The 21194-nt window shown below is 41.7% G+C and overlaps 1 protein-coding gene across 8 annotated transcripts; it reads left to right on the top strand.

Annotated features, from left to right (window-relative positions):
* Nucleotides 1-148: 148 nt before the first annotated feature.
* b4galnt1b (beta-1,4-N-acetyl-galactosaminyl transferase 1b) lies at nt 149-19020 on the top strand. 8 transcript variants are annotated; one of them, XM_049577422.1, is made up of 12 exons: nt 149-554; nt 2340-2441; nt 7617-7839; nt 7934-8110; nt 9568-9674; nt 10119-10156; nt 10243-10423; nt 12530-12622; nt 12735-12922; nt 14089-14229; nt 14350-14587; nt 16766-19020. In XM_049577422.1, exons 3-12 carry the CDS (start codon nt 7625-7627, stop codon nt 16981-16983), a joined length of 1596 nt encoding a protein of 531 aa, XP_049433379.1. In that variant the 5' UTR covers nt 149-554; nt 2340-2441; nt 7617-7624; the 3' UTR covers nt 16984-19020. The 8 variants fall into 8 exon arrangements, with proteins under 8 accessions (XP_049433379.1, XP_049433113.1, XP_049433534.1 ...); XM_049577156.1 differs by having other exon boundaries at nt 150-554; nt 7531-7839; XM_049577577.1 differs by lacking the exon at nt 149-554 and adding an exon at nt 1015-1192.
* The last annotated feature ends 2174 nt before the right edge of the window (nt 19021-21194 follow it).

The raw sequence follows: 21194 nt of genomic DNA, 5'->3' as shown, positions 1-21194 counted from the left end.
CAGACCGTCAATTAAAAAAAAAAAATGCACACATACATTCCCACACATGACACCAGACACACCAAACACATAGGCCTGCGTGCACAAACGCCCACACCCACCCATCCACACACACATATGCACACATTAATGTTGAGTTATGTTCATGAGCAGGTCCAGTTGTCGCAACGTACCATCCATTATTTGTTTTTAAACCGTGCTTTCGTTCGTATTCAGCTCATGAGGTGTGTTGTATGCATGAGTGTATAAGGAGAAGGTTATGTTGTGGTCGTATGTCGGGGCTCCATGACGCTGCTGCTCCGCTGATTGACCGCTGAGTGAAGTGTTGAGGTGCCGTGCGCTCTCTGCCGTGCTGCTGCTGCCGCTGCTGCTGCAGGGGGAGCGTCCGTCCACAGCCTGCAGTGCTGCGATGTGCGGCCGCCTCATTTGTCTCTTGGCTGCTCCATTTTTCCACATCTAATCCCATTTGGAGGACCACAGAGGAACACATTCATTAAGAGGGGCGACCTCCGTGCAGGCGGGAGGTGAAACAGCCTACACGGTGCGTCTTTGAGGTGAGCTCCCGTGTTCTTGTGATTTGACTGGAATAATAATGTCTATGTCCTCTGTCTGTTATTTTTTTGTCGTTTTTTTTTAGCTATGGGTGAACATTTGGCGGTTTCTTTACCAGGCAAATCATGAGAAAAAACAGGCGTGAACATTTTCGGAGCCGAATAATTGTCGAGAAATGCCAGAATGCAATAGATCTTTGTTTTAGATTAGATTTAAGGAGCATGGAAGGAATGTAATCGAAAACCCTCATAAGCTTGGAGTGCATGTTTTTTTCCTGCAGTCTTATTCACGACAAGGTAGGCTAATGGGCCTATCTGAGAGATCGTATTATTTCAGCAGCCATTTATGTTAGCTGGACAGATGATGGCACTTTCACATTTTCTCTCAGGCTTTAAGGATGCCGGGCAGCAAAGAGGAGTTGTTGATGCAGAGCAAAAATGCGGTAATTTAATATTCAGACTGTGAATGAGGCAACAAATCTGTCACGCGCACTTTGGGAGGGACCCATAGTCCATGTCTCAGGCATGTCCACAGCTCTCCTTATGTCCTTATAGGCTCGTTTTTAGGTTAATTAAAAACAGCAGCGCAGCTAATACAGTTAGCCTGTGGAGCTTTCCTTGTGACTTCAGATCATCTGTGTGTAAGTATGGTCCAACAATCCTTCCATCATGCACAATATGTATTCATATGCAGGGCTGAGCCTCTGTGAGGAATGTGTGGTTGAATTAAGCTCAGCAGAGCACAGATCACACCTCATGTTACAAAAAAGATTGATGACGATTCTCCTGTAAGAATTACTTAATATTCTTCCTGCTCCTCGTAGTTTTAAGAAGTGGAATAGGAAGAAGAAGATAATTTATTAATCCCAGAGAGGAAATTCAATTTTTGTATTATGTTATGACTCAATCCTCAAATTTATAGTCTGTTGTTTTTTTTTACATCAATTTGTGATTGCATAGTTTTTAACCACTATTTTTTTTGTTGTTAAAATCTGCTTATTTGAAGAGTTCTGAGATTCATAATTGTGGATTTTGTCAACTGTGACATATTTATCTAGACAATAGAAAGGACCGTGAACCTAAAGGCCTGGTTGCAGTTTGTGGGGTGCAGACTTAATTTCCTGCATTCTGGTGATTTTTCATGCACTGATTTGTGCCTACTCTGCTTTATTTTTTATGTTAAGTCTATAAATTTGTCAAATTAAAAGTCCTCTGCTGCTTTCATGTTTTTATAGGGAATACATATTCTAAATACTGAGGGGGACGTGCCCCCTGTGTTCCCCCTGAGATCTACACCTGGATGTGAAATAAATCCAATCCTCTGTTCTCTGATTTGCTTTGCACTTTGATTCTATGTCTGTGAAGGAAGTAAAACTTGTGAGTTTGTTAAATATAAGCTAATGCACACATGGTGTAACAGAACAGGAAGAAGAAGTGCTCTTTAAGGCACACTTTGAAAAAACCATTGGAGAGATATTTAAGTGCACAGCTCCACAGCAGCCCATCTGATTGGCTGCTAACTGCTGAGCCTATCCTATTGATTTTTTTCTAGCTTACCACAATAAAGCTAAATTGGTCTTCCCCCCAGCCCTGCAGGATTTCCCCCAGGGACTGTGAGACCATGCTAGCAGCTGATGAGCTGCCGGACTGTGTTTTTATATGATGATGTAATTGCTTTGTGCAGTTTTGCATACATTTATAATTCTTTGGGGGCTCATCTGTGATGTTTTAATGATTTGTTTACCCTTTATTTTATTATTCATTTGGCTGATTTGTCTTTGTTTCCAGATGGGGAAGGCACTCACTCATTTCTGTGACTATCTACATGGTTTTTGGAGATGCAGGTGCCTATAGAGGATGCCCTTACACTGACTGGATAGAGGCAGTTGGGTAAATTTTCTTACTTACTAAGCGCATGTGCAGGGATTGAAATTAAGATAAAAGAAGTTAAAGGTCCATTGTGTGGGATTTAGGGGGGAATGAGATATATAGTATTTATAACTATGTTTTCATTTGTGTGAAACCACCTGAAACTAAGAATCAGTGTGTTTTTGTCACCTTGGAATGAGACGATTAGATCTACATATGGAGCAGGTCCTCTCCCATGCAGGCCCACAGGAAGTGCCCCAGGCTTGGAAGCCAATTTTCATAGTGGCCAAACAGTGGAATTACACCTTCTGAGTCTGTCATGTGATGCCGCTGGGCCCAAAAATACTTTTTTTTCTATCGACATTGTGAAAGAGATATATGTGAATTAGAGCTCTCATTCTCAGGCTCTCAGGCTTGAATCGTGTCGGGTTCTCACAAATTTACCTGTGTTTTGTCTTTATAAAAATGGCAGTTGTCATGCGTGAATGGTAGGAGTTTGAATGGACTGAATCAAGAGGATAAGAGAAGGAAAAAGGGGGGAATGCGACCGAGAGATGGAAAGTAACTGTGCATTCAGACCAAAAGCGTCATGAGCGCCAGCGGTCACTCAGGTCACACATCAGGTCGCATCGCGCTGCCTGGCAGCTCTGGCAGGGCTTGCAGAAGGCTGCCAAGGGGCGAGGCTTTCAAGCTGCGCTGCAGATGTGTTGTGTGCATTCTAGTTAACCCACCTGTTCACCCAGCTTACATCTTATGTGCTTTGCATTTGTTTACATGGATCTACACGTGTATATGAGCATATTTTACATACCAGCATAATTACTAGCTTATTTAATGGCTTTATCATTCATTTTATCCATTCTAACTAACCTACCTGTTCACCTAGCTTACATTTTATGTGCTTTGCATTTGTTTACATGGATCGACACAGGCCTATTTTACTTAACAGACAAACCAACAATTTCAGATACCCTTTTCCAGGCATCTGACTTCTTCTGGATGTCTCTGTAAACAAACAGAGACACATCATATAGCTCTGGGAAACCGGAGACCGCCACAATCAATTTCTCCTCCATTTTCGTCTTCTCTTTCTTTTTTCTTTCACTGTCCCGCCTAGAATATTCACGGTCTGCAAGTGGCTGCTGCTCGCTGCCGGCAAATACCACAGCTTGGTCAGAGGTTTCGATTCAAAAAGGCATCCTTTCGCATCAGTCTGATACCGCCGTTCGTGGCAGTCGAATGTTTTTGGCTTCATGTGCCACTGAGCAAATTTCTTAGGAAAGAACGGGGCCCTGCGTCTAACACTGTATCCAGTTCTCGTTATAAATCCATGCTACTCCATGGAGTCCGACATGTTTTTTATACAGCAATCCAAAATGCACAAACCAACACTGGCTCCACTTAAGGCCCTACTCATTTTAACGTTGGCCACTATAGTTTTGATGCAAGCTTTGCATGCGGGAGAAGTTTCAATTGGTTGTAATCTGCAATGTCACCACTAGAGGCCGCTAAATCCTACATATTAGAGCAATGGTTCCCAACTGGTTCAGCAGCGGGGTCCAGATTTCTCTTTAGCCATTAGCCCAAGGTCTACACAGTTTGATATATTCAGCGGCCATGTCTTCGAGCTAGTTTGGTGTCTCTGTTTCTTAACTGCCCATTATTCACCCACTCTACAGCAGAAAACAGCACTTGTGAGGCATAAGAAATTTTGATCCCACAAGCCATGACCGATTAAAAATTTAGAACGCTTTTTAAAGTGTTTGCAGTAATTTATAGCAACAAACAGCAATACCAAATAGACAGGACAGGACAATGGGCCTCATTCACTAATATGTGCATGGAAATTTTCTTACTTTGTGCACAAAATAAGTGCGTACGCAAAATCACCGTGGGATTCATGACACCTGCGCACCGGCCAATTTTGTTCTCACCACCTTGCGTATGTGTGTGATCAGAATCATTCTAAATTGACAGGCGTGTGCTCGCAATTTGTGATTAGCATACTACCACGCCCCCATTTCTCCATATAAGGAAACCGCTTGCCTAGAGTTGATTCATGAATGAAGGAAGCGGTTACGCGAGGAGAGAAGTAGTAAATTTCACAGTTTGTTAGAAGCAATGGTGCCGGGTCTTACAGGAATGCCATGGGTCATTGTAAGATTGTGGAGGACACAGCATGCCAGGATGATCTTGCACACCTTCTCAGGGGTATAAAGTAGTTTGCCACCGGCCGTATCTGATCCAAACACATCCAACGGCCCTTAAGCATGCCAAAAGTGTGCTCTACGGTGCATGTGTGGGCATGTATGTTATTATAGTGCACCTCTTGAGGGGTTTCAGGGTTTGCGTATGGTGTCATCAGCCATGTTTTAAGGCCATATCCCAGGTCACCTAAACAATATAACATTTTAGCATTAACGAAATAGAGACTTACTAAAAATACTAAGTAAAAACAATTGAAATAAAAGACTAGAACAAAAGATGCTCACCAACAAGCCATCCACTTCTCACAGCCCCTGCCCCCAAACGCATTCCCACTGTTCTGTTTTGCTGAATAAATGAGTTGTGGGTGCCTCCTGGCCAGCGGGCCACAGCCTTAAGGATATGGCAGTCGGCATTACAGATCATCTGCACATTGATGGAGTGATAGTTTTTTCTGTTCATGTTGTTGTTAATATTTTAATTGTCACAATGATGAGGGTGAACGTGTGTCAATTTCATGGTTATTTAATACATTTGGCCAATATATTAGTAAATTAATGATTTTAAAAAATGTTAATTAAATCTCTTTTTAATGAATGTGGTTTTATAGACTCTGCATGTACTTAAAAGGTATGTGTTTGCATTTTCTAAGTCAGTTCGGCCTTCCTCATTTGTGCGTATGCATGGTCTGAGGCAGTTCTAAATTTGTTCGCAGAGTAAGAACAAATTCAGATAAGAAAATATTGATGAATCCCAGATTTGTGTGTCAAATGATCGTATGCACAGTTTAAGCACAGATTTGTGCGTACACACTGTTTGTGAATGAGGCGCGATATCTGTGTGAACAGAGCAATTTTGGACACAAATAAAGAAAGCATCCTGCAGAATCCTTCTGAATAACTACAGTTATTACATGTGTGTCACAGCAAAACAAATTTTGCTGTTTCTTGAAATTGTCACATCATAATAAAGACATTCCTTTCCTTCCTTTCCTATTCCTGTAACACGTTTTTGTGGCTGAGAGAGCTTAAAAAAGTTCTTCATATGGTGGTCATATAAATTGGTGTAAATGCTGAACTCCTCTTGACTCACTGAGCTTGAACAGAATAAACTCTGTTCAGTGTGGACCAAGTTCTACAGTTACAGGCCAAAACATCTGAAATTGTGAACAGATGGTGGTGTTGAGTCAACTGATAGAAAAAAAGAAAGAAAGAAATGAAGAAAGCCCCTCAGATACTTGGTGCGCAGTCAGATGAGATCATCACAGCGTAGCTTCAGTAAGACAACCTTCTCTCACTCTGTAGAATGTTTCTCAGACCAAAAACCCACCCACGACATTCATCTGTGATATCTTATTCAGCACGGAAATAGAGTTTTTGTTCATCACAGCTGGAAGGTTGGACAAAGGAATCATTGTGTACTGGTATGTTTCTAAAAATTTATACATCTGCATTCTGTGGCTGTAGCAGATGAGAGGAGAGGAGAGAACTCCCAGATGCTAAATTTATTTGCTTTTTAAATGTCGCTGTAAAATGCTGACTCTAATTTTACGCATACCAAGCTTGCTGATCTGAAACTGCGTTCTGGTCACGCAGAAGGCTAGAGACAGCTGTGTGTTTTATCTCTGGTTTCAAAAATATATACTTTTACTCTGCCTGCGCATGTGTAGAACCACAATGTTGTCACATGTCAAATGTAGTGAGCACACTTAAACAGGAGAAGGTTAAGAAGCCATATTGCTGATTGTTTGTTGTTGTTCAGACCACATTTTAGATGCCAGAACATTAAACGACACCACACTGAGCAACATAGATATGTAGATACCATCTAGAGTGCAGGTCTTTATTTAACAACTGCTTCTACATCCATTTCCTTTGCGCCACTAAGTGGCTCCATCATAAATGTAACCACAGGGCATAATGCTCCGCAGCTCTGAAGCCTGAGCTGATTTTTTTAATGTCTGTCTTAGATAACATGTTCATATTTATGATGGGAGACAATGAGCCACAGTGTTGAGTTCTGTGCAAAAATGTAGTCTAAAGTGGAGCCAAAGTTAAAGGAACAGTTCACTCTAAAATCAAAATACAAACAGCATTTTCTCCTTTTACCTGTAGTGCTATTCATCAGTCTAGATTGTTGTAGTGTGAGTTGCAGAGTGTTGGACACATTGACCTTAGAGATGTCTGCCTTCTCTGGAATATAATGGAACTAGATGGCACTCAGCTTGTGGTCAAAGCGCCCAAAAATACATTTGAAAAACTCAACAGCAATGTCTCTTTCCAGAAATCATGACCCGGTTACTCAAGATAATCCACAGACCTTGTTGTGATCGGCTTTATGTAGGAACTATTTTCTTTCTACTGAACTACGCCTGCAAACCACATCACTGCACAGAATGAAGTGTCCCTCTACTGTGGCTCACTGAGCTAGCTAACTTTACAGCTCAGCCGAGGAGGACACCATAAATGTTTAGATTTGGCTCTGTCACAAGCACAAGCCTCTTGTCCATGAGTAGATACACGCTTCCTTCTGTGTGGTGATACGGTTGGCGGGTGTAGTTCGGTAGAAATAAAGTTCGGACGTTCTTGTGGGTTTCTTTTTTGATTTTTTTCTTTTTTTTTTTGCAACTTTGAGCACCACAGGCTGAGTGCCATCTAGTTCCATTACAATTGAGAGACGGCAGACATCTCTACGGGCGATATCTCCAACACTCTGCAACTCACACCAAAACAATCTAGACTGATAAACAGCACTACAGGTAAGAATAATAATATGTATTTTTGATTTTAGGATGAACTGTCCCTTTAATATGAGGCTTCAACAGTCAAAGCCAATCAAATCAAGTGGATATCTTTGAAGGTTTCAGGCTTTTCAGAACAACATTCCCTCTTTCTGTTTGCTGCAGTGGAGACTACTGAAACCTCCTAACAACTTCAGCTCTTTATGGCAAGTGTGGACAGGAGTCCTTCAACATACATTTGTCTGCGTCAGGTTTCAGGATGCGCTCCCTGAGAAAGACAGTGTTGCTTGCCATCCTGGTGTCTGTGGTGCTGGTGCTGGCCCTCCTCCATTCATGGCCCACTCGGGCTTACACCACGGTGGATGTGTGGCAGCGACCAGGGGCAGTTCTAGAGAGACATCTGGAGGACAGGCTCCCAGAACCAGACCACAGATTAGGCAACATCCCCTTTCACGTGAGAGACAGTGTGGCGAGGTAAGTCTATTAATTTAGTCTATTTATCAACATGACCAGAGCTCAGTGTAAACCAAGTTTTCTCACATGCATGTGTCTCCGATCGTCTGTCCAGCTTGTTGGCACGTAACGGATGTGTGTGTGAGGGTGAGAGTGGAGGAGTAAACCTGCCCTTCGCCCAACTCTTGTTTCCGCGGGTGTCAGCTCACCCGCTGCACACTGCCTTTGAGGCCTCTGAGCTGGAGGAAATGAAGAGGAGACGGGCCAAAGAGTACAAGAGTTTCCAGGAGAGGTGAGCAGCACTGTAAAACACATATATCAAATATTATGGAGCATGAGCTGTATTTCAACTGCTAGAAAAGCACTTCCTGAATACCATTTTAATTTGGCTTTATTTGACTAAATTCAGCTTCAGTTCAGTTTGGTGCCTCTTAGGATTCACAATTCCATCTTTAACCAGGACACAACAGCAATTAAAGAAGCATTTCACTGCTGGAAAGATGGGCCTTTAATAAATTGGGCTGTCTATGCAGTACTAAGATGCAAATACTTTTGAGAATGGTGCTACATGACCAGTGTAAACAGAGAAAAAGGGCTGTGGCAGCCACTTTTTTCTCAAGACAAAAAGTAAAATATAAAACTTTATTTATCCTAAGAGAAACTGCTGTGCAGCAATTGCAACACAAGCTTGGGGAGTGCAGATACAAAGAGTGCATTATTAAAGGACTAAAATAATAAAGCAAAGAGGGTGGCAAATTTAACAACTAGATAACAGTAAGGTACAAAATATAAAACTAGCTGCAAGTGCAAATAAGTTGTGATCCAAAATATACAATATCAAAAACACAAGTAGAAAACCTGAAACCACCAGAATGCACTGGGCCACACCAGACCTTTAAATGCTCCTGCTGTTGGATGACTTAATGCGAGTTTCCCATCCAAAAACAACATGGCAGCCAGCTGTTAAACAGTCTACTATTACAGATAACAGACAGTGAGATAAAATATGTTTCTGAAGTAGTTTTAGGCATACATTTTGATTTGAGTTTTTTCCTGAGTTTAAGATAGAGGAAGAGAGATTTGCTTCTATACTCTTTGTTTCCTAATATGGGAATACAATCTGTAGTTTGAGCAACAGCCTGTCTACAAAAATCCACCAAATGACTTGTTTGATTTGAGCTGAGAGATGAGCAGGGAGATCTGGGTGCTGGTAAGATGGAGGGAAGTTTACCACAGTTCATTTACACGTATTATCCACACTCTTAACATACAAAGCTGAATGAAAATCAACAATGTGTCCCTTTAAGTATTAAGGACATGCAAATGGAATAATCATATTACTCATTTTCTTTCCTCCCTACACTGGTCTCTTTCATACCTTTAACACTGAAAAGTTTTGTCTACAATTTTTTGCTCAGCCAAGAACAAAATCACAAGGTGACAAGGTCTTTTATTAATAGCTGCTATTGAATTCTCTGCTGTTTGTGTTTTCAGAGCAGAAAATAGATTTGGATATGAACTTGCATAATGTAGTGTTGGGTATTTCTTGTCTTTTGTACATAGATGATTGTCTGTTTTTATGTGGTACCCTATGGACCTTTCTCTGTGTCCTTAATCAAGTAATTTCTATTATTATAAGTGCCTTTTTCTGCATTTTCTATTCCTGTCTGTGCATATGGATGTACAGTGTGTTGTACTGTATGAAGGCTGCAGTATGCATCTTCCTGATGTGTTTTTCCCCCCCTTCAGGTCACAGACACCTGCAGATGTTCTCATTGTTGCAGAGGCTAACAATCCCTTACAGTACCCAACACAGGGGGTGGAGGTACGACCCCTGAAAACAGTCATCATCCCAGGTAAGACTTCAGAGAGAGTGGGACACACTTTTAGCCCTATTTATAAAATTAGATCTCTGTCCAACAGTTGAAACTTTTGGATTATCTGGTGACACAAGTGGTGCTGTATTACATTACGTTTGACTACAGCTAATCAAACATCAAGTCACTTCTTGAACCAACCTAGAGCTGGCACATTTGTGCCACTGTACGTCCAGTACTGCACCAGGCTGGTGTACCAAAAGCAGACTGGATTGAAAAAAGCAGGAAACACAGAGAGCAAATACATACAGAAATTATCACTCATGGTAAGAGTGAGTACTGTAAAAACTGCAAAATGCCTGAAGAGAAAGTTAGCAGCACGCTCATTCCTCAGAAAGCACTTTGTTTTCACTCATGCTGACAGGAAGTGGATACAATGGCTGACTGTTGAAACTAAAAGTCTGTCAATCCATATGCTTTCAGGCTTGGCCTTACACGACCTTCCCAGAGACTACTACTCAGTAAGTCTGTCACCATGTTTGTCTTTACACATTTTAGTTATCTGCTTTGCTTTTGTCACATACCTTTTCTTTCCATTATGCGGCAGATAAACATCTCTGCCACGCTGGGAACGCTGAATGTGGCAGCGGAGATAGATGGGGTGAAAATCAAAGGTGATGGCGAGATGCACATGACTCTGTCCGGCAGCCTCCTGCCGAACCTGAACCGACAGCTGCAGTTTGTCACTTACACAAACACACTGTTCCACCCGAGCACAGCAGACACAGGTGAGGCCTTAAACTAAAATCATCTTTGTTATTCTTTCTTTTCTTTTGTGAGAAGTTATAGGGGACACTGGAAAAAAGCCTGGCTCTGTCTAAAGGTGATAAAATCTTCCTAACACCATTAACACATGACATCTCTTTTGTTTAATCCTCACAAAAGACACCAGAAAGCAAGGTGTCAAAACATCAATATGTGGTTATATGTTGCCATTACATCTATGTGTGTTAATATATGTGGGTCTCAGTAGTTGCTGGGCAACCAGCGGAGATAGACTGCTCCAAGGATGATGTTTTCTTTATGGTCACCACTCAGGTTAGCATCTCCGTGGTTCCCTTGACAAAAGGCTAATGATGGTTTTCCAACTGATTTTTGAAATTGCAAAAAAGAAGCTCTGTGGCAAACAAAAGATTATTACAGATTTTGTTTACAAATGAAAACCTCTATTATGATTTTTGAAACATAAGTGCAATCGCTAGAAGTAAAAAGCTAATGTTAGGCTATAAATAAGTGACACCACGGCTGACTTCAGCATTGACACAAGGCTGTAAACCGTGTAAGGCATGATGACATTCTGTAGTCTCATTTAGCCACCTCTTAGCAACTGTCTTTTTTAAAGGCGAAGTGTATAAGATTTAGGGGGATTTAGTGGCCTCTAGTGGTGACGACTGCAGATTGCAACCAGCTGGAATTTCTCCCTGCTAGAAATCCTTCACTGTTTATTGTTCAGGAGGTTTTTACCAAAAGTCGAATTATCCACAGAGGTCTCCTCCTCTCTGAAATAAACAGACCAGGTGATGAAAACCAGAAAGAAAAACACAAAATACAGCAGCATTACAATACATTATAAATCAATGTTTACCCGACATTGCTCATTGCAGATGGGCTTCTTACTAAGGTGGCCGATGTGAAAACTTAATTGGCCCTATCCAGAGTCAGTGTTTGGTTTGTCCAATCTTGGCTACTGTAGAAACATGGAGGTGCAACATGGTGATTTCCATAAACCTGCTCCCAATCTAGATTTAAACGGCTCATTCTAAGATAACAGAAATACAACAATTCCAGGTGATTATACACTAAGGAAAACATACTTACTGTATTGAATTTCTGCCAATATATCAGCCTAAATCCTACACACTGGACCTTTAAGACAAGTGGAGGATTCAAAATCATGTGCGGGGTATTTACTGATGTATTTTACGTCGTAGAACAAAACATAAAAGTCTCTTAAGCTTGTGTGAACCACAGAGCTTATTTCAGGCATCTAACCAAAAATCCACTGATTTCGGGAAGTGGGAACCAGAGGTGCTAACATGCTATCTCAATTCCGGCTTTTAGGACTCATTCCTGTAGCACTCTATTCCAGGATGTGACTGGCCCCGGGCCCCCAGCCAAGAAATTGTTTCTTTTACATGTCTGTTTCCACACAGATTGGGCAAACAAGTGTAAAATGTGCATTTTTTAGCTTTGGAGGTGTATTATGTTACCCTCTGACAAAGCCAGGCAAGTAATTTCCCTCCGTTTCCAGTCCTTATGCCATGCTAAGCTAACTGGCTGTAGCTCCATACAAACATGAGAGTGGTTTCAATCTTCTCACCTAACTGTCCACCAGAAGACGAAAAACATGTTTCCCAAAATGTCAAACTATTGGTTTAAAGATTTGATTTGATTTGATTTGATTTGATTTGATTTGATCTAATAATTCAATGTGTTGGTGTTAGTTTTTTCTTTTAACGGCTCCACACTGGCTGTTGGTCACCATGTAGAAATAATAGTCCAATATTTGCAGAGGTTTGGACACTATCTCTTTGTGTAAAGCTCGGCAGCCAATCAGGAGGCAGTCTAAAAATACGGCCTGCTTCACTAGTAACAATGGTCAACGCCTGACCAAGGACCAATTTTATCTGTCTAGATTGTTCACATCCTGTTACCCTCATATGGCAGGTGTTAATAATTATTCATCTTTTGTGGATAGTTACAAAATATGACATTGAGTACATGTAGATGTTTTACTCCAATCAGCATATTAACAACTGTGGAGCCATCAGCCTCGGGTAGATCCTATTACACTGATTAAATTTATTAAAACTAGTTTTTGTTGTGTCTTTCAGTGCAGTTTGAGACAGAGGGACATCAAGCCAGCTTCAGCATCAAGATTCGACATGGTGTGACACCCAAACTGTACAACACAGGATCCAAGGGAGGTAAAACACAACACCTTCAGTCATAAGCCTTATATTTTTTAAATATAATCATCTGCTCTGAAGACAAAAGCCAAATATCCTCTAATGGTTGTTTGATCTCCCTTTTCTGTAGAATACAACGTCAGTGCCCTTGTTACCATAGCAACAAAGACTTTCCTGCGTTATGATAAGCTCCAAGATCTTATCGACAGCGTGAGAAAATACTACCCCACTGTCACCATAGTAATTGCCGACGACAGCGAAAACCCCAAAACAATTTCCGGGCCTTACATCGAACATTACATCATGCCTTTTGGAAAGGTAGGGGAAGTGTCAGACATACACATGTTTTATGTGGATATCCAGTCAGCATTAATGGTAAATGTAGTCAACTGAAGCAATGAATTCCTCAGTGTGTGCCATACTCACCAAGAAAGCGGAGTTCTCCTGCTCACAGAGCCGTGCTTGAGATGCCTACATGTCCCATGATGCATTGCAAGTGAGCCTCTGATGCCTATAGCTATTGCTTTGTTGGCAAAACAGTAGTGTAGCTGAGGTTTATGAGTTATGCCCATACTTCTGCAGGTGACAAAATAAAAACACAGAGGCTCTGCAGTCTGAACTAGAGTGACGGCAACACTGCAGCTTCACTCCATCTGTTTTTCACTTTTTATGGTAAAAGCCCAACTTGGATTACTCAGAGCCTTCGCTAAGAGGTAACTCAACAGCATAGCTTACACTGGAGGTAAATGACAAAAATACTCAGCAGTCATTTGCCCTCTTGGCCCTGCTGGTCTAAGTTCAATCAGGAGAGACAGAAGACTGAAGTTAAGATAACATTTAATACAGAATATGAGTGTATAAATTAACAGATAATTTGTGCTGATTAAGATTTTCTTTGGCGCTTGGACACTAGAGGGAGATATTTTGTGACTGAGGGACATCTGAGCAGCAGCAGGATCAATCCCCCCCATGGAGTCCAGACACTGGTGGTGGTGGTGGCTGCTGACTCTGAGGCTGCTGACTGCTGAGGTGGACGAGGCTGATGAATCCGTAAAGACTGGGTGGTGATGGGGAGGTGGAGGGAGGGCACGATGGCAGTAAGAAAGAACTACAGCAGAGAGAGAACCATATTTAAAATGAGGAGCGTTAAGATGATAGGCTGACAGAAAAGGTGTGTCGCTGTGCTACTGGTTGATTAAGAATCAGCTGATGACTCAATTGACCTACCCAGACAATGACAATGACAATGATAGTGAGTGAGCATACGTGCAAGGAGTGAAAGGGCAGGGTGAGAAGTTTTGTAGTTGCCAGCTCAGCTTTCTCGGTCTATTTAGAGTGCAGTGATGACTTTGTAGCTTTAAGCGACTACTTTTACCATCAACACTGACTGAACATCCACAAAAAAGATGGTGGATTGTCTCTTTAAGTCTTTTAATGTCACATTGGTGCTCTTTGGTGTTTAAGCTGTACGCCATGTGTCACAGGGTTGGTTTGCTGGACGAAACCTGGCCGTCTCGCAGGTGACCACAAAGTATGTTCTATGGGTGGATGATGACTTCGTCTTCACAGCCAACACCAAGCTGGAGAAACTGGTGGATGTTTTAGAGAGAACCACTCTGGATCTGGTGAGGGATGGCCCATTCATTTTAACTGACTGTGACAGTGGTGGTGTTGCTTTCACTCATGTTAGTGTGTGTGTGTGTGTGTGTGTGTGTGTGTGTGTGTGTGTGTGTGTGTGTGTCCAGGTGGGTGGTGCAGTGCGGGAGGCCACAGGTTACACTGCCACCTACAGACAGACCATCTCCATTGAGTCAGGGGAGGAGGATGGTGACTGTTTACACATGAGGAGAGGATTTCATCACATCATCCAAGGTTTCCCCAACTGTGTTGTGACTGACGGGGTCATCAACTTCTTCCTTGCTCGCACCGACAAAGTCCAGCAGGTCGGCTTTGACCCGCGCCTCACCAGAGTAGCTCACTTGGGTGAGTACAAAAAGAATTACATACAGATAGGAGCAGAGATATGACTGTAAACAATGTAATTTAAACATGTTTACAGTACATACTATTATCACCCAGGAGTCCATAATCAAAAATGCTGTTTACACCCAGAGTGTATATTCATGGGTGTTCTAGCAACTTCATAATATGACATTACCACGGACAAGTCTTTTCTGCTACTGTTCGTGTGCACAGTGTGCATGCAGCAGCTACATCCTAAAAACTGAAAATAATAAGTCATTTGAGTCTAAAAATAATAAGCCAGTCCCGATCTCCTGTGTGTAAATCCAGTGCTTATCCCGTCATCCACCATATCTTACTTTCTCCGTGGATTTTGTTAGTCTATATATGACGTTACCTGACTCTTCTGGCAGTACATTTGTGAGTTTTTTCCTCTTAAATTCACCATTTAATCTCAGAGAAATGAATATCCCTAACCCTCCCCAAGGTTAACATTAGCTGCTCCATGAGCTGACCCCGACCCTTGCACTTTGACCTGATGTGATGTCATTTTCACATTAGATCTGAGGAATTAATTAAATATGCACTCTTTAAACTTTTTTTCAGCCCACAATTTATGGTACAGTAGCCATCCATTTACAGACTGTGTTTTTCCACCCCTTGCCAATAGGGGGTGCTGCAGCACTCTCTACACCCACCTCCCTGCCCTTCCTGCACCCTAGCATCAATGTGACAGTACTAGCCAGTCACAGCACACAGTGGGATTCATAATAAGGTGTCATAGGGATGTGTGAAAATAGCTGAATAGCTGCAGTGTGACTGTTCTCTCCCAGGTGCAAATAGACACTCTGAATGTATATATTGTGTTTTAGCATTATGGTTATGACAATGAACACAAGATAGACATTTTCTTAAAGTCCCACATGTAGAGAAGACACAGCAGTGTGATGGTAAATACACATTTATCAGAGCAGGATGTTAAAGAGGTGAAAACTGTGTCCCACCTCTACACGAGTACACATAGTAATCCTACATGACGTGATTTGACAATTTTTTTCGTAGTGGTTCTTTGTACTTAGAGGAAATTATACAAGATGTGAAAGCATGGATGGTAGTTGATCTGTCTTCACTGGTTTGCACTGCAGATTAAATTTACCTCAGTGAGTTTGGGGCTTTACATAAAGGTAGCGACCAGGTGCCAGACTGTAAGCAGCAGGCATCAAAGAAATCTAAGAGTGCAGAAAAACCTCAACTATAGGGAGGTGAAACACCAAATGAGGATGAATCTGGGGTTGGATTTAACTTTCATTGGCAAGCATGTCTACAAACAGTAACAGTGACAATCATGTATAGTATACCTTTAATGATTACACATTATGAAAAGGTAAGTTTATCCATCAAATAATGGTTTGCGGGGGCAGCCGCTACCTCACCGGGTCGAGCATGCGCCCCATCTACATTGAGTCCTTGGCAGCTGCTCAGGTTCAACAGGACCTGTGGCCCTGAACTGCGTGTCATCCCCCCTCTCCCTTTTCCTCTCACTCTCCAGCTGCTCTATCATAAAGGCAAAAAAAGTCCAAGAAGTAACGTTAACAAAAAAAGGATGGTCTGATGAAAAACTGTTATAATCATCATCCCACGCTCTAAAGTAAAGTCTTTTAGCAATTTATGTTCCAAAGATTTATATCTCATTCCAGTCATTGAGTTAATATCATATACCAAGATAATCGTTGCAAAGAAATTATGCTGTGAAGGTTTCTAATCAGCGTGTGCCGACATCCCAGAAACAGTGCTCTGTAATTAAATTAAATGCACTAATGAAAGAAAATTAAATTTAACTTCAGTTTAGCCCTCGAATATCCAGTTTCCCACTTCTCGCCCATTAGCTTTTAGGTCATGTGATATCCTCTCATGTTTTATGGCTGCATTGTTCCAACAAATGGAAATATTCTAAATGTCTTGTACATCAATTTTCATTGTGTATTTTGTATTTTATTTCATTTTTCCTATACTTGACATATCTGGTGTCTTTGGAAGAGTTATTGTAGAAATCTTGAGGGTTTGAGGAAAGGCTAGCCTAATGAGTGAGGTTTAAGAGGCTAAGTCAGTTAGACTTTAGATTAACTGAGACCCACCACAGGGGATATTTAGAGGGAGATAGCAGGTCAACGGTGTATGCCACTTGTGTTTGTTTTGCAGAGTTTTTCATCGACGGCCTGGGATCTCTCCACGTGGGCTCTTGTGATGATGTCATCGTCAACCACGCGACCAAAATCAAACTCCCCTGGGTCAGCCAATCAGAGAGCGACAAGGCTTATGCCAAGTTTCGTTACCCACCGGCCTCCTCTGAAGCCACCCACACGAAAAATGGCCTCCTGTTCTTCAAGAACCGATTTCAGTGTTTGACTCATAATTAGCTCCTCTCCTCCTTATCCCGAGGGTTCCGCTGCTCCTCCTGAGTTGCCAAAGAAGTTCTCTTCCTCCGCCTCTCAGATCAGATTTCCGACTTTGGTTTGCCTTTTCTTGAAAACTTTCACGAGAGGATTCAAGCTTCAGTGTAGAGAAAATGCGCCATTAGAGCAGTTTTAGCATGTTTATTCTGTCAGTGCTAAAAAAAAGTCTTCAGTGAATATGAAGAAGGTCTAGGCTCTCCAGAGAGAAGAGAATCAGCTGTAGTAACAAACATCTTGTTTACACAGACCCACTTCAATCCCAGCATCATTTTGATTAATTCAAGGATTCAAATCGTATGTGGCGACACACCCTCGACTTGTCATAACACAGAGACCAAGCTTTTAAAACCCAACAGGTAGCATCTTTACAGTCTGAGTCATTCAAGGTTAATATGAACAGAGGTACATGTGTCCTCCTACAATTTGCACTATCCAAACAATAGCCTGGAAAAGCAATAGCAGTGTCTGAGGGCCTGAGGACAAGGGGACACTTCTCGGAAAGTGACAATCCTGCAGACACAGAGCACACTGTAGGTATCCTTCTCACCAATGCCACATGAAGAACGCATTCAGAACTTTTCCACCTGCGGTACCTGCACTCTGCGACTGACTCATTGTGCCAAAGGTTTGGCTGCTGGCTTTTGGGTGTTTTTATCTCTGTGTGTTCGGTTTTGCCATCCATACCCCCCCACCTTTAACCAAGAATCCTACGTGTCATCTGTGAGCAATTAATCACGTCTGAGGAGGAGAAACTTTCGGTCCCATCACAAACAGATCTGGCGTTACCTGATCTGGGAGCAGCCTTGTTTGTTTTTGTCCTCTGCTGTCTGTCACTCTCAACAAACATCTAAACAAGAAGAGGAGGAGCGTTTCTGTTCAGTGCACGCTGATGAATGACAATGACAGTGATTGCATCTTTTCGTGCTGCCTAAAAGAAAAAGTTGAATGAACCAAAGTGCATGTTTATTTTTCCTCATCGTAAGAAAAGAGAGAAAAAAAACTAGCACATTGAGACAGAATTAATGAGAATTCGATGTTAAATTAAAGGAACAGTGTGTAAGATTTAGGGGGATTTAGTGGCATCTAGTGGTGAAGACTGGAGGTTGCAACCAGCTAAAACTTCTCCTGGTTAGAATTCCTTCAGTGTTTATTGTTCTGGATGAACAACAATTTTATTTTCAAGTGATTATACACTAAAAAAAAACACCTATTACATAATGTTCAATTTCTGCCAGTATAACCCCCTAAATCCTACACACTGGACCTTTAACCTCTTGAAACACAGTGTGAATAGTCTGAAAACTGAGGTGAGAAAAAGTCACTGAGATAAGTCGAGGCTGTGAGGCACTGATGCTTGAAAACTCTGTTTTTATACTGACTCTCTGGAGAGTTACTGTATATCAAAGACTGACACTCATGCCTGAAGTGATGATGCTGTTGTTTTATACCATGGCCTTTAGATGGCGCCCTTGTATCACTCTATTGTTTCCTAACAAGTCAAATGACTTTTTAACAGTTATTTGTTATTAGCAAAGAGGTGCCAGAGATTTATCAGCTGATTTTTTTTTTTTAAATCTTGAGAAGAATATTTAAAACTATTTTTGTGTGATTCTCCGTCATGGATTTTTTTTTTTGTTTGTTTGTTTGTTTGTCGACCAAAATGTGACGCTCTGTGGACAGGGGTCAGAATGACAGTATCATAACAGACTTTTGTGTGGTGGCGTGTTCAAACATTTGTTTCATGTCAGAACTTTGTGACCATCAACAGATCTATAGCTGAGCTTGTTTTTTTTTTGTTTTTTTTCTTCAAACAGTGATGTTTATTGTGTTTACACAGAACTTTAACTTGCCTGCTTTACCCAAAAACCACTGGTGTGAGTTGAATGATCACAGAATTATGAGCATTTTTACTTTAATTTATTTTAGAAGTTGACATATTAAAATATCTGTGGAAACAAACTCCTTTCTTTCATTGCCCAAATTAATGTGTGGAGGCTGGGACGGCAGGTTGTAAAGGTTAGGTCTACATTATAGTCAAGTGTCTTTTAAGGCAGTGGTTCCCAACTGGTGGGTTGCGGTCCAAAAGTGAGTCGCAAGCCCAACACATTCTCACTCTGACCTCGTCACATACTGACGTGCTTGGTCTTGGACTTTCTATGTCCACATATGACATGCAAGGTACCCTGGCTGCATTGGTTGAAGATGTTCTGCCTGTTACATGCATTGTCTTCTTTCAAGATAGACTTCCATTTACATTGGGGTTAAAGTCGATGTTTGTTGGACCCATGCACCACCACTCCTACCCACCCCACTCAGACATTCACCACCTTAATTTTCGTCCTTGTCCTGCCGCGTTTCCTGCAATGCCGCTGGGTGCCGTTAAACTATCACAGTGTCTGATGCCGAAAGTCACTGCCCAAGTGCCGGATTTCGACAACTTCGGAGTGAGACCAGACTCGCAAGCCCATTCTGAATGAACCGCATGTGACTCGCAAACCTGTCAGGTTTGTAAAAAAACAAAAATCCACTTTATTTTTAAGTACAGTAAATCTCCAGCACAGAGCTTTTATTTTGAAGTGGCGTTTTCTGCTGTAGAGTGAGTGACCAAGCGTTAGCTACTTTACAGAGACAGCAAAGTAGCTCAACACCATAGCCAAATGCAAGTGTGACACTGAATGTATTAAATTGTGGGACCTTAAACTAATGTGAAGTCTGGACCCTTTGGCTGGACCAGTTAGGACCAGGAGTTCAGGACCTTTTCTAGTTCTATGGCCACCTATTTAGACTTGTAACTGTCTCTTGGCACATCTCCACAGCAGCTGGCAGCACCAATTACTCCACTTTTGTAAAGCCGTCCTTGGTTTCTGGCTTTTAATGCATCTTCAGATTGTGCAGCCAAAGAAACAATAGGCCTTGTCTGTATTTGTAGTCCATTTTCTTTTCTTTTAGAGTAGTCAGCCAGCTTTCCTGCAAGAGTTGGATGTCGTGTCTCAGGTCTCAAGTTGAAGTGTGAAAGGCTTTAGCGCCTCATTAGAGAGTGTCAAGTCACACTCCTCACATTTGGCTTTGGGCTCTGAGTCATCACCTCCATTGACAAAACCATGTTCAATGCAATCTAGGCTGTATCTACAAACACACTTTTAATATTTTTGTGTGAAATAGGAGCACTACTGTCATTTTTTCACCTCAGGAACTTTTCCATTATACACCACACCACAGCCTGCGGGTTAGTGTGAAAACTGAGCGGCCCACTAGCTTCGACTTGAAGACATTTAGAGGTTGCTCACGGCCCACACATGGGCACAGACCCATTGGTTGAGAAAGTCTGCTTTAATCCCTGTCCAACTCCGAAAGTGTGAGACACTTATTACAAAACAAAATGTATGAAAGCAAAGGTCTTGGTCAGCAGTTTTTATCAGTGCTCCTAGAAATGTTGGACTGTGACATCCTCACAGGACTCCATTTAAATTCTATGTTGACTGTGTGACAGAAAATAGTGCCTGTTTTTTTCTTTTTTTCTCTTTGTTTTCTTTTTGTAAAATGCAGCAGTTAGCACTTGCATCATAAAGTCATGGGTTCATATAGTCTTTTATATTGGTTAACTTTATGACAGTCATTATTTTGTGAATCCAGGATAGATCTGGAGGAACAAGGGAGACAGCTAAAGATGCAATAGCCTCAAAAGTGTTAGCTTGTTTTGTTTTTTTAAGACCATGGTCAAAGTTCACCTCGCTTATTTTTGCTGTGAGGCAACAGCTGTAACCACAGAGCCACAGTGATGCTCCGTGATGCACATTATGATGTCCAAAAACAACCGAAGGATATTAGAATTCAAGAAAATGTACATTTACAGCATATTTACAGGCTAGTATTCATGTTGAGCTGTGCGCAGAAGGCAACACATATTGTGTTTACAGACGTGTTGTAGATTATGTGGGGCTGCTAATAAAGGCAGTGTGCATGTACAGTAAGTTCATATTATTTATTCACGACCACACTTCGACCTAAGCACAGTGTAAATGACCTGTGAGCCTTTGGGACATGATGTGCCATCCGGACACAAACAACCTGCGATGCTCTGTGCATCGCAGGTTGCAGGGAAGTCTGTCACTTAGAGAGCTGAAGTATGGCATTCATTTAAAAAACCATGTGGAACCACACCGAGCCATCAACCG

The sequence above is a fragment of the Epinephelus fuscoguttatus genome, linkage group LG1 (assembly GCF_011397635.1).
Source record: "Epinephelus fuscoguttatus linkage group LG1, E.fuscoguttatus.final_Chr_v1".
In the NCBI taxonomy this organism is placed as follows: Eukaryota; Metazoa; Chordata; class Actinopteri; order Perciformes; family Serranidae; genus Epinephelus; species Epinephelus fuscoguttatus.
The sequence above is the reverse complement of the archived record's forward strand: the minus strand, read 5'-3'. Positions and strand labels throughout refer to the sequence as shown.